Source organism: Hyposmocoma kahamanoa, unplaced genomic scaffold (assembly GCF_003589595.1).
Source record: "Hyposmocoma kahamanoa isolate Upper Pololo Valley unplaced genomic scaffold, ASM358959v1 78, whole genome shotgun sequence".
NCBI classification, from domain to species: domain Eukaryota; kingdom Metazoa; phylum Arthropoda; class Insecta; order Lepidoptera; family Cosmopterigidae; genus Hyposmocoma; species Hyposmocoma kahamanoa.
Genome location: NW_020653945.1, coordinates 18,724,025 through 18,737,137, shown reverse-complemented (window position 1 = coordinate 18,737,137; position 13,113 = coordinate 18,724,025). Strand labels below are relative to the sequence as shown.

Here is a 13,113-nt window from a genome sequence, read left to right as displayed (position 1 = left end):
TTAGATTTTCAGTACAAATCGGCAATTTCATACTTTAACCCCTATTATTTCCAGAGTACTGGTTTTTTTTACAAAATTTTACCATATACCACCAAAGATGAACAATTGTAAACATGAAAATAATTTGGTCCTTTTTTGGTATACAACAATTTGTGCAGCCATTTAGTTGGAACAATGGCACATTTTGAGGTAGTTCATTTTAATCATACTATTCAGTTTTCGATTTGCCGAAAACTGAATAGTATGATGTTATAACCGGCTACACACATTACAAACAAATTTAGTAACATTTTACATTTTTTTTTAAATGATTGATGTAAACAGATGCACGTTTGAGACATTGTATGGATTTAGGATGCAAAAGTATCCAAATCAAACGATTATATGTGAATGTGCGACAGGTTTAGGTTAGTCATGTGATATGGGCTGACTGTTGTCCCTAGTTGGTCAGTAAACATAAAGGCAGGAGATCTCAATGTGAAAACCTTGTATATCTCAAAATTTTGGTTATCAAGGCAGTGGTTATTAAAATAGTGTTTCTCTACATTTCTGTTCTTATTTTTAGTAGAGGAAGATGATGGAGAGGTGTTCAAGGTGAAGAAGTCTAAGCAGAGCAGCCGACTCGCTAAGCGGCGCGAGAAGGAACGCCGGCGGCCTGACGGTGATAATAACAAATATGACCATACCCTTTATGAGGTATACAACACTATCCTATATTATAATAAGTAAAACAGATCAATTTCAAAGCCTTAATGCAGATCACTATTTATACTTGACAAACATTTACACTGCATTAAACATAATTTGTGTAAATTATGTTTAATGCCGTGAAGTAAAATGAGTTAAAGATAGATAGCCTATAAGATTGCCACACTTATTCTTTGTAGCAGCTCACATGTTTCACCACAGACTTCAACAGTGAAAACTTGCCATTGAGGAGTTAACCACTGACTTGCAAGGACCTGAGGTTTTTTCTGCAAACAACACACAACTTTGTAACTATAGTAATATTATTTTCTTGCTGCAGACTTGGCTATAAATTATCGAAACGGAACAGCGGTATTGCGCTCTCTCTATCGTTTACCAGTAGGGGACGGGTCTATTGTGTAAGCGCAAGGCTGTGCATTACTGCAGTTAAAAAACGCTATCATCTAATTTATTTTTTAACATATTCCAAATGAAATATACAAAACAATGTTGAAAACCTGAAACTAGTAAGATCAAGAAGGCGTGCGATATTTAAACGATAGCAGATAATAAATTATTTATAGGGTTCTGCACCAACCTCGCGCACATAGTGACTCGTTTGTTTTTAACGATAACGGGCTTGCGCACGTGGAATGTTAGCTCAACACTAAGTGGGAGAGAGAGCACAATATCGCAGTCCCACTGTTTGTTTTTGACCGAGACTACATCGAGTAAATAATCTTACAATAGCATATGAGATTGATACTACTTTTATTATTATTACCTTTATAGAAAATACATCTTTATTGATGTGATGAAGAGTAACAAACATAAATTAAATAAAGGGGAAAAAGATGGGCTCTTTCCTTGACAAAGTTGAATCTCACATTCATGTCTTATATTGCTGTTTACGTTTCCAACTTATTTAGATAGCTTAATCAGTGTATATATAAGAATGGTAAGTTTACATCGTTCTGTTTCTGCATTCGAAGAATCATTGCAGATTTTTGAGTTCCCTTCAGTTTCACTACTATATTAAGTTATATCTTTTTTCGCAATATTAAATATTAAACATTTCGGTAAATATTGATTTTAACGAAAAATTTCGTGACATATTTTTATTGTTATTGTATATAATTAGGCAAGCAATTACAGTACAGAGCTCCTGTATCTACCTAAAAAATAAAAACTGCAATGAAAGATTTCTTTGTACGATACATCAATTCTGTATGAACAAGTTTTCGATACAACAAATATTTCATGAAGATGATGATGATGGTGATGATGATGATGATTGTGTTCATTATTGCCAATAAAATCCTCCGATGACATTATTGGACCAGAACTATTAATGTACTAGAACTAGTAATGAAGTTTAGAATTAAAAGTATAAAAATTAATGACACAGGAAAATGAGAAAATGGACGTAACGGAGAACAACCACGAGAAGCCGAAAAAGAAAAAAGTGTCTCTAGAAGGGCTGATCCTGTCTGGACGAGAGGCATTAGCAGCGGATGGGGCGGGGGACATTTCTGATGAAGAGCAGAGCGGGGACGAAGAAGACAATAGGGGGTTCCACCAGTACCGCGCGGAATCGGTTCGGGCCGCGCTGGCGCCCGGCGTGATCCCCGATGCGGCGCTCATCCACGCCGCTCGCAAGTCCCGACAGCAGGTATGAGAGGTGAGGGACTCTGCCAGGCCGTCACCGGAACTACGTTATTTACGCCGACACCTCTATTGCCATCAGGGAACGAGAAGAATTTCACAAGGAGCTGCAAGAGTAGACATTGTGATTACTCCGTAATCATTTGGTTTGTCCCTGATGCCACTTATGTGTTTACACGTTTGGAGACTTAAACCTGTTTTGGTGCATAAGTTAATTTTGCTAAGTCTACTTTTGAATTATAGCAGACGTAATGTCTCTCTGTTAGACCGAAGATCTTCAGTATTATTATTTAATGTGATTTCAAACACCTATCTTAACTATTCTCTTTATGCACTAGTATCAAAAAATGTTGATTCGACTACGCGTAAACCTTTTTTTTCCTAAATCCGGATCATCAATATGTATAACGTAATTACAGGCTCGCGAATTAGGCGACTTCGTGCCGATAAAGCCAACTGAAGTGCCGGGGTCGCGGTTGGTGCGCGATGACGGCTCCGGGGACGAAGACGAGGGCCGGATTGAGGTCCGCGGCTTGGAATTACCCAGTGACAAGCCTAAGCGTGAGTTGAACATATTTCTTTATTTTTTAAACTAATGTGTTAATCAACTTTTTTTATATAGTGCACAACTTATTGCAATACACAATTTCATTTTCAGTTTTCACAAATACAAAATTTATGAAAACCGTACATGTCGCAAGGCGTATTAAAGCGGTTCAGAATGTGCGTTTAGAAGCTGTGTGTAACAAAGAAATAAATTAATTTGATATTTTGATTATTATTATCAGGTGGCACTGCTGTGGCGCCGACTAACGAAGAACTAGACAGTGAACCGGACGAGTGGGAGGAGCAACAGGTTAAAAAGGCAATGACTGCGTTACCCGATATTACAGGTTCGTTAGTAAAATATTTCCACCTGGAATACCTGTTCCTATGTCATTGTTTATGTTTTAAACATAGTGTACGAAGAGAAAACGGGCTATTAAATGGACCGATAAAATAAAGAACCTATTTCTGGTATCCTTATTTTTTTTTTATAACATCAAGTGACGGAACGAACAAGTCGTGCGCCTGATGGTACGTTACACACCTGTCCATAACAGTTGCAGTGTCACTCTGAGCTTTAAATCTCAAAGATCTGAGGGGCACTGCCACTGCACCTGTTACTCTGAGACAGAAGTTGACAATCGTCTCATGTGCCTGTAATTTCAACAGCACCCTTACCTTTCAAAACCGGAACATAGCAATACTGGCATTACTGCTTGGCGGCAGTAATAGGTAAGGTGGCAGTTTTACCCTGGAAGAACTCTTTCACAAGGAGCTCTCCTGCTACTAAAAAATGTTTGGTTAAATAGTTGTTTATTTAATAATATTTATTTTATATTTGTCATGAGATAATTAAACAAAACAAATGTTTTTCTTTTATTTTTGTGAAGTCAACGATCGCGATGGATTGTATTGTCGCAAAGTGGTTGTTATGAAGAGTTGGCTCACTTCCAGGCGACGGCGATATTAACCCGTTCAGCGTAGCCCCGCCTCCGCCGCGATTGCACGATGCGCCCGCGCATCTTCGCCCGTTGGCGCTGGAAACGCACCAGCCGCCCACCTCCGCGCCAGAACTGGTAGACGCACTAAAGAAACGGTTCGACTAATACATGATTTTTCTTTTGTGATTTACGCCTTTTGACACGAATTTGAACCAGATCTTAATTTGCTTTCGACGTTTTCAGTTATTTTTTATAAACATTATTTTTAAGCAATTGTATAAAAAGTATCCTATATTTTGTATTATTAAAGAAGAAGTGAAGCGAGTGGAACTCTTCCATAACTAAACGTTTACTTTTGCTACTTTTATAGTTTAATGACATACGGCATATTATTTTGGGGTAATGCCGCCAATATTAACAGAATCTTTGTCCTGCAGAAACGTGCGGTCAGGGCAATTTACAATCTGGGCCCCAGAGTGTCTTTGAGAGATAAGTTTCTTACACTAACGTCATAGTACCTATATTTATGAAAATATTATTTATGTTAAAAAATATATTAACTTTTTTATGAAGAATAGTGACAGATATAACATTAATACGAGGATTAAAAATAAACTAGCTGTTCTGGACAGTCGTATTCGCAAAGTCTCAAATTCTTTTAAGGGGCAATGTATGCGCTTCTACAATGAGATTCCGATTGATATTCAAAATTTGCCATTTACGAGGTGTAAAACTATCTAGAATTTCTTGCTCATTCTTCTAAAAGGAATCTGTCTTACGAATGAGTAGAAGAATTAAAAAAAAATCAATGTGACGATTTCAAGTGTAATTTGCTTACATATCAAATAAAGATTATTTGACTTTGAAACGAAACGAAAGTACTTTTAATATTGTAGAGGGGAAGTTTTGCTTCATGGCGACATTTTTTTATATTTTTAAAGTAAGAATACTGAATTCAAAGATTTAAAGTTGCCTGCCTCATGGAATCGAGGCAATCAAATGTGAAAAAAAGGTCACTAAAAACCAAAATGTTAATCGTGATTTTGCTAAATGGGTTCCACTCTCATGGTTAGAAACATGACTGCTAGAAGCCTAAGAAACCCCAACAAAGTAGTACTAGGCACAATTCCTAAGTCTAAACACTTCCAAAACAACTGTTACGCAATGTGTGGAAAGATTTTTAATAAGCTGCCGTATCATATTAAATCACTTCCTTTGATCAGTTTTAAAAAAGAACTGCGCAAATGGCTCTTAGAAAAATCATTTTATTCTGTGGTCGATTTTTTTTTCAAATATAAAAACTGATCCGTATCTATGTTAATCTTGGTTTAGCATATCTAATTTATTAATGAATTTATATTATACTGTATTTTATTATTATGTTTGCATGCTTTCGCCAAAGCTAAATAGGATTAAGTTCGTTATAATTATTAATACAAAGATCGAACACTTAGAAAAAATTTCTTCGATCCGACCGGATTCGAAACGGCGTCTTCTAGCAAACCGAGCCAGACGTTATGCCAACAAATATTTCTATGTGCTTGTTTGTCGGATTTTCGTACCTGGTTGTTAACGACTTTTTAGCCGTAGCACCATTTATGAGAAATCTATAAGAAAGTATTTCGTCACCCAGTTAGGCACCTTTATAGCTACCAGCCCTGGCTAGAGATGTCGCTATTGACTGTAATTAAGTGTAAGGATTAAATTCATCAATTTGATTTGAACACCAACATTTGTAATGTACCTACCTTATTTATAGCGAATAAATCAGATATGATTTGGACCTCCGGGGTTCGGTATAGACCACTTTGGGAATCATCCGTTATACACGATGCAGGTTGGCCGAGCTGCAAACCGAGCGCGATTCGACGTTGGCCCGCTTCGACGCCTGCAAAGAGCGTCTGCTGCATGCGTCGCGCGTGCGCGAGTCACGTTCGGCGCGCTGCGGCGCACTGGACGCCGCCTACAGACGCGCGCAGGCCGTGCGGGGCTATATCACCGACCTTGTGGAGTGTCTAGACGAAAAGGTTAGGTTCTACGGGCACGTCAATACCATAGTCATAGTCATATAATTTCACACGCACAACCAAATAGTATCGTATTTCAAAATTGTAAAATTGAGAGGACACTAATTGTAAATTTAAAAAAATACTGAATGAAACCACTATATTTAAAAAAAAAGATAATTAAGTATTATGTGTAAATAAAAATAATCACATTATTCGCAATAAGATCCATTAATAGGAAATGAAACTATTTTTGTTGACAGTCAACCGTGACCATGGGACCTGTAAAGGGCCCGAAACGTCGTCGGTTTGTTTCAAAAAACAAATATACGCGATTTAAATCCGGAAAAATAGTTTCATTTCTTATACAATGATACACAAACCCTCCTCTTTTTGAAGTTAGTTAAAAAGTTTCATTTCCTATGTGTAACAATCGCGAAAACCTAAGAACTCGATAAGATCCATTAAGTTTTTTTTTAATTCTCAAATTGGCTTTTGTCAACTATACAATTTTCAGTAGTGAGAGATTTCATGTGGGATTTATTGTATTTCTTTTTATAATAATAAGTGACGGGACGAACAAGTCGTGTATCTGGTGGTAAGAGACTCGCCTGTCCCTAACAGTTGCAGTGCCACTCAGAGCTTTAAAACACACAGATCTGAGGGGCACTGCCACTGCACCCGACACCCTGAGACATAAGTTGACAAGTCCCATGCGCCTGTAATTTCACCAGCCTGTAATTTTTGACCTCACAATAATAATAGCGTGGTTTGTTGTCAACTATACGGTGTGGTTTTTACCAGCTCCCGCAGCTGGAAGCGCTGGAGGCCCGTGCGTTGGCGCTAGCGCGGCGCCGCTGCGAGTTCCTCACCGAACGACGTCGGGCCGATCTGCGCGACCAGGCGCAAGACGTCCTTGCCCTCGCTGGTACGTACTTCAGCGTAGTAACTGACTTAAATAGTATTTATCTACACACAAATCATATACCCTCTATGATGTGTTCAAAAACCGCAAATTACGACGATAGTTTATCTTTATGTTGATAAAGATAAACTATTTTGTTAGAACAAATTTCTTATCTGTGAAAATGTTATTATTGTTACATCGGATTCGATTTTATTATTACATTCAAATTTCGAACATCTCTGAGAAACAAAATAATTTGTTTCGACTTCAATTCTAATACCAGTCATGATGAAGTTTTATTCGAAATGAAATGTCAATAGAAAACAATTTTGACAAATTTCACACGTTACTTGATATTTTAGACTATGGAAACTAGAGGACATGTTATATTGACATACACAAATCAGACGTTATATGTATATAATGCATTTTGACGTTGAAAACATAAACATGTTATTATCTTTGTTTAACTATTGCGTGCCGTCTTAAACCAAAAGAGATAGCATTACATTGGTCTATGTCAAACACGGGAATCAAAAATACGTAACGTCATCATAAATGCCAACTGTGTCCATTTCGCAGTACATGAGATACATGATACGGTTGTCAAAGGGAAGTACATCAAATGTCAAAACAAATGTTTTCCAGGTGTTTTATTGAATTATTCGCATGTATTGTAATAAAATGGACACAAACATTGACAATAACAACAATTAAATATTAATAAAAATTCGTCGCTGCGTTACGGAATGTGGCATTAGAAAAAGCGAAAATCGACCGAATATAACATTGTACAGGCACGTGTTATTGCTCTGTGTATAAATCACACAAAAGCCCAAATATCTCGTGTAATTAGACATATTTCAGTAGTTTATTCATAAATCTTGCCAAATTTTGCTTTGGTTTCTTCCGATTGCCTGTTTGTTTGTATATTTTGATGATTGTTGTTAACGATTATTTTGATGGTGTTGTTCTTGGAAGCGTACATATTATCGATATTCTGTTATTAAAATAATTCACTACGAGATTTTTATTATTATTATTTTTACTATTTCAAGTTTACCTACAAATAAAAAATGAATCAAAGACCACCTTTACATATTAGCTTCATTTTGAAGAGTCAAGTTTTAACATAACTTTGAACATAATTAGACTGACAACTCTAACTATTAAAAAATCTTATTTATAAAACCAGCAATACAATGACCATGTTGGTCCAACATTGCCGGGTATATAACCAATACCAGTGTATAGACAGCCTATTTCCCTTGGCCTTGCCTTGCCATCGTTCGGTGTTTCTCACCTAGCTGACCGAGAAGGCGAGCGCTAACGTGTCTAGAGCTCGTTTGACGTGGCTTGTCACAACTCGCAATCGCTCGTGACTATTTGTAGAAGTGTCGATTTTTCTGCACAAATCAAAGGCGCTCGGTCAATAGTAGTCAATTGACATTGTATAATTAGACATTTGCATGCTATTTAATATATGCGAAACATGTTTATACTAACACTGTCTCTTGTTACATCTCTTGTTGTACCATATTTTAAACAAATAAACGTATGATAATAATATTATTATTGATAATATTACTACTTTCATTTATTTCCAAAATTAAATGGAAGTATTAAAGATTTACTTAATTCAGTCACTGATATTAATTCTATACCAATACATAAATACATAAAAGCTTACACGATTTGGAAACTGTTTAAAAAATTCGCTATGAACATATGAATCTTGACCTTACTTGAACTTATGATTTCTAACCAGAAATATATAGGACCTCTCCAGATTTATATTTCAAAGTTTTATCTTTTTTTATATACTCTCAAATTACATTTTTCTGTGCAAATTCAGTTTTCGTAATGTTTGAGTATTTGTAAACGCAAAACAATAATTTCAAAATTTCATGTGACATTCCCGGATATTCCCATAAAACCTAAAATATTTCCAAATGGAATATTGATCTACTTTAATGAAATGGTTGCATGTCGGTAATGACTTATCGATAGATTATGGTACGACACTAAAGAAGTCCGCCATTTGTTCGTTCAATTTTTGTTTAGAACTACAAATAAATGAACGTGCCATTCCGTAGTTAGGGCAGCTCCTTTCTTTATTTTTTTTCCCATCCTCTAAGCTTGATATCGAACGATATGTTAGTTTGGGGCCGACTCTAGTTTGTCTATGAGTTGAATAAAAACTACGGTTGTATGACATGCGGTTCCTGAACACATCCTAGAGGGTTTATGATATTATGTGTGTAGATAAATACTATTTAAGTCGGTTACCAAGCCCAACAAACCCACACTCGTATTTAATGATTTTCAAAATGTAACAGTCACATAAACTACTATTATTAATTTATTAATTTACTGCATTGTAACACTTATGTACAGTGGCTTGAAATGTACATATGACACCCTGTATGGGCACAGCAAAGTGATGATGGCATTTACTTATTATAAAAGTAATAAAATAAAGTTGAGATCATGCTAAATAAATCATTACAATTGTACATGCATAAGATAAATTGAGAAGGATATTGGAGGTATCTCAAATAAATTACATTATAAATTATATTTTGTCATTGAAAAATTCTTTAATATTATAATAACTTTTATTCTTTTATTTTATCTGCCTCCGTGGCCGCACGGTTACCATGCCGGACTGCCACGCAGAGGTCCCAGGTTCGATTCCCGGGCCGGGAGAAATGTTTGTATGGCTTACATTTATTTCTCTCGTGAGTTTGGGTGTAATTTGTGGTTGTCTATGTGTGTGTCCATGGCACCCGCGACACAGGGTTTCCCTAGTGCGGGGCTATGTTGAGTGTGTGCGTTATTTATTTATTTATAAGGAATAATTTTAAATGTTTGGAGAAAATTTTAAATTCTTGGATTTTTTTTAAGTAATAATAATAGTGACGTAGATGTTTTTTTTCACTTTGACTGCTGTTCCTCATATTTACTTACGTGCATTTTATGCTACTTAGACTTGTGTGACAATAACACATGTTACCTCAAGGTAGTGTGAAAAAAACGCACACGTATTTGTACTCAATGTAATATCTTACTCGAAGCTTAACTATACAGTAGACATTTATAAATAACAATTATTAAGAAAGGGTATAAACAGTAACAACCATTACTTGTTAATCGGTTATTTAGTTTATTACAAAAAAAAACGCTTGCTTGGCAGGAAGTCACACATTGGATATGAAACCAACAAACCAACGTTTCGGGTCTTTAACAGGTCCCATGGTCACGGTTGACTGAGATCGTAGTCATAAGCCAGTTGTCCAATATATGTGTAATGCAAACGATCCTATTTTTCATTATATTCATAGAAGTTATTAACGTTGGTAAAAAAAATACAAGTATACCCGATGTAAGTCCAAAAAATTGTTTCATTTCCAAAGATATTTTGGTTAACGAATGAATATACGGCGTTAGCGCGACCCGGCGCGGCGAAGCCTGTGGACACGGAGGACAAGATTCGACGTGCGGCCGAGCGAGAGGGGCGACGGCGCGCGCGGCGGCTGGCCAGAGAGGCCGCGGCAGCTGCGGCGGGGGCGGCGCCCAGGCATCGCGACGGAGACTCCAGTGACGACGACCTGCCGCCGGCGGAGCACCAGCACGTGGCACTCGAAAAAGGTTTGCGGAGCTGCCCTGCACTAACCAAAGTTTATATTGAGACTATCAGTGTAAAAGTGGTGTGAAGATAAATTTAAATAAAAGAGGGATATAAAATTTACCAAATTCATAGTATTCCGAGAACGGTTACCGGACACCCACGTTGCGTCACACGTCGCAGTCCATATTTGTAAATAAATAGTGTTTTATTATATTATTATGTATGTTAGTCTATGGCGTATGTATTTATGGATCTTTGTAATCTGAATATAAAAAAATAAAGTAATATAAAAATAAATTTAATTATACATGGTAATCATATACGATCAATTATAATTATTATTTTTTTATGAAAACAGCATCCAAATATAACAATTATGTACTTTAGCATTATTTGAAGTCATATTGTAAAAAGTGAAATTGATTATGCTTTGCATCCCTTTTGTGCTGATAGCCTCAATTAGTTTTATTTTTATTAAATACCAAGATGTGTTTTTACCGCCATGACATTGTATTTTTTGTGAAAGTACTCCACTAGTTAGTTATTACGAGTATTATTCATGCTAAGATCGATGTGATATTTTTAAGGTAACAATTGTTCCACGTGGAACTGAGTACATAGAACTACTGGGAATAAAGGGAACAAATACAATTGGACTCGAACCAGTGTGGCTACGAGGCGACTGACACTGGTTGGAGTCCTGTCGGGTTGAAGGAACTTTTCTTTGTGTATTCGATCATTTTCAAGAGTTAAAACCACAAGTGAAGTTACAGATAACGCGCAGATACGGTTGTTTTATGACTTATTCATTATATAAAACCTATAGTCCATTTCACATAGGATGAGTCCTATGACACTTCCAATTTTTACGTTGCACGCGTACTATTTATAACTAATTTTACAACCAGGTTACAAAAAGAAATAGTAAATGTCATAATGTACCAAAAACAAACAATATTTGTTGCAGTTGTAATTTTGAATAAAAATTAGAGTATATAAAGTAGGAAGAAAATTAAATGATAAAGATAAATATATATTACCCCGATTACTTGATGCGTAAAACGGAATATTTTATCCATAGAGATTTACACCATAAAATCTATAAATCGAATTGTTTATTTTGTATCTCGCGTCAATACGAGTACATACATCTTGTATGCGGGTCGTTTTCTTTTGGTTTTGAGCTTTGCGTGATGTTTTTTTCATTTCGTTGCAGTGGATTTTATGCTTTGTTGTGTCCTTTTATTTGGTTGTTCTTGATTTTTTTATTTATTGTGTAGTTTTCTTGATAAGTTAATGACATAATAATGGAATCCTTTCTACTACGTATGTTATTTGTTCTAAATTATTTCATGTAAATCGATTCTCCCTTCGTTACAAATTATCTCGATAAGATATTTAATAAATCGTTTTTTTTTTCATTCGATTTTACATCACTACATCTTTTGAAACTTCAAATCTCAAACGTCACTGGAATCATGCTACCTGAAATGAACTATAGTAACTATATAAAATGAAATTACCTGCTACTCAGCAATCTTATTCAAGGTTCGTTCATAATAGGCTGCGCTTGTGTTGAATTTCATGCAGTTAATTACCCACACTCCCTTGACAAAGCGCAGGTATTTTGGACGATTTAATCTTCACTTGGTCCGCGAAGTAGTAAAGTAATTTACTTTTTTTTTATAATATCTAGTGACGGGACGAATAAGTTGTGCGCCTGATAGTAAGCTACACGCCTGTACATAACAGTTGCAGTGCCACTCAGAACTTTAAATCGCAAAGATCTGAAGGGCACTGCTACTGCGCCCGTCACCCGGATACATAAGTTGACAAGTCCCATGTGCCTGTAATTTCACCATTTACTTCCATTTTTATTATTATTATCGACTTCAGCTAATTATTATTTTAAATAGTTCGTTATTATTACTGTAATCTTGTACTGCCAATTGCTTCCATGGCCGAACGGTTGCCATGCTGGTCTACCATGCAGAAGTACCGGGTTCGATTCCCGGATCGGTAGAAATATTTCAATGGTCTACATTTATTTCTCTCATGAGTTTTTAGTGTAATTTGTAGTTGTCTATGCGTGTGTCCAAACCACCCGCGATACAGGGTTTACCTAGTGCGGGGCTACGAGTGTGTGCGTTTTTTTTTAGAAAAATGTAGCTCTGAAACTAGTTATTCAATTGCAGAAGCGATCCGACAAATGTCAGCTTCTCTGTTCGCGGACGCCCTACCGGCTTGGCGCGACCTAACGGGCGTGTGCGCAAAGCTCGCCCGTTGGCGCAGACGCGAGCCCACACTTTACACCGACGCGTACGTCGCCGACTGCCTGCCCAAACTGCTGGCACCTTATGTTAGACATCAGGTAATAAATAGTACATTGTGAATTAAGGGCGGTAAAAAAGAAATTACTAACGAGAGATAGTTAGAAGTTTAAAGACCCGAGGTTTGAAATTTTCACCGCTCGTGGTACGCACATTTGCGAGGAAATAGATACAACGATAATTTATTTCTTGTATGAATAAATATTGCTTCACAACACACATTATATTGCAAATGGCGGTTTTTTTGTTGTTTTTTTAACAGATTGTCAGCTATTCTTTTATTAGTTAATATAACTCGAACTAAAATATTATAAAAGGCAGAAGCGTATGCAGCCACAATGTATTAGATATAAAATAAATAATTTCCAAATTCTAAAAATACTGCAGATTTTGAATTCAC

At 36.3% G+C, this 13,113-nt stretch overlaps 1 protein-coding gene across 1 annotated transcript; it reads left to right on the top strand.

Moving 5' to 3' along the window:
- Nucleotides 1-355: 355 nt before the first annotated feature.
- LOC113233419 (PAX3- and PAX7-binding protein 1) lies at nucleotides 356-12,799 on the top strand. The gene is made up of 10 exons (XM_026468549.1): nucleotides 356-407; nucleotides 566-696; nucleotides 2,096-2,359; nucleotides 2,772-2,913; nucleotides 3,141-3,245; nucleotides 3,853-3,994; nucleotides 5,677-5,866; nucleotides 6,650-6,773; nucleotides 10,203-10,403; nucleotides 12,579-12,799. The coding sequence occupies exons 1-10, from the start codon at nucleotides 356-358 to the stop codon at nucleotides 12,773-12,775; spliced, it is 1,548 nt and encodes a 515-aa protein (XP_026324334.1). The 3' UTR covers nucleotides 12,776-12,799.
- Nucleotides 12,800-13,113: the final 314 nt, after the last annotated feature.

What these genes read in the sequence shown, in the direction of transcription:
- LOC113233419 (XM_026468549.1), top strand. Translation starts at nt 356, where the DNA reads ATGCAAAAGTATCCAAATCAAACGATTATATGTGAATGTGCGACAGGT. An exon ending in ACCCAGTGACAAGCCTAAGC is followed by an intron (nt 2,914 to 3,140) that starts GTGAGTTGAACA and finishes TATTATTATCAG; the next exon opens with GTGGCACTGCTGTGGCGCCG. An exon ending in TGGAGTGTCTAGACGAAAAG is followed by an intron (nt 5,867 to 6,649) that starts GTTAGGTTCTAC and finishes GGTTTTTACCAG; the next exon opens with CTCCCGCAGCTGGAAGCGCT.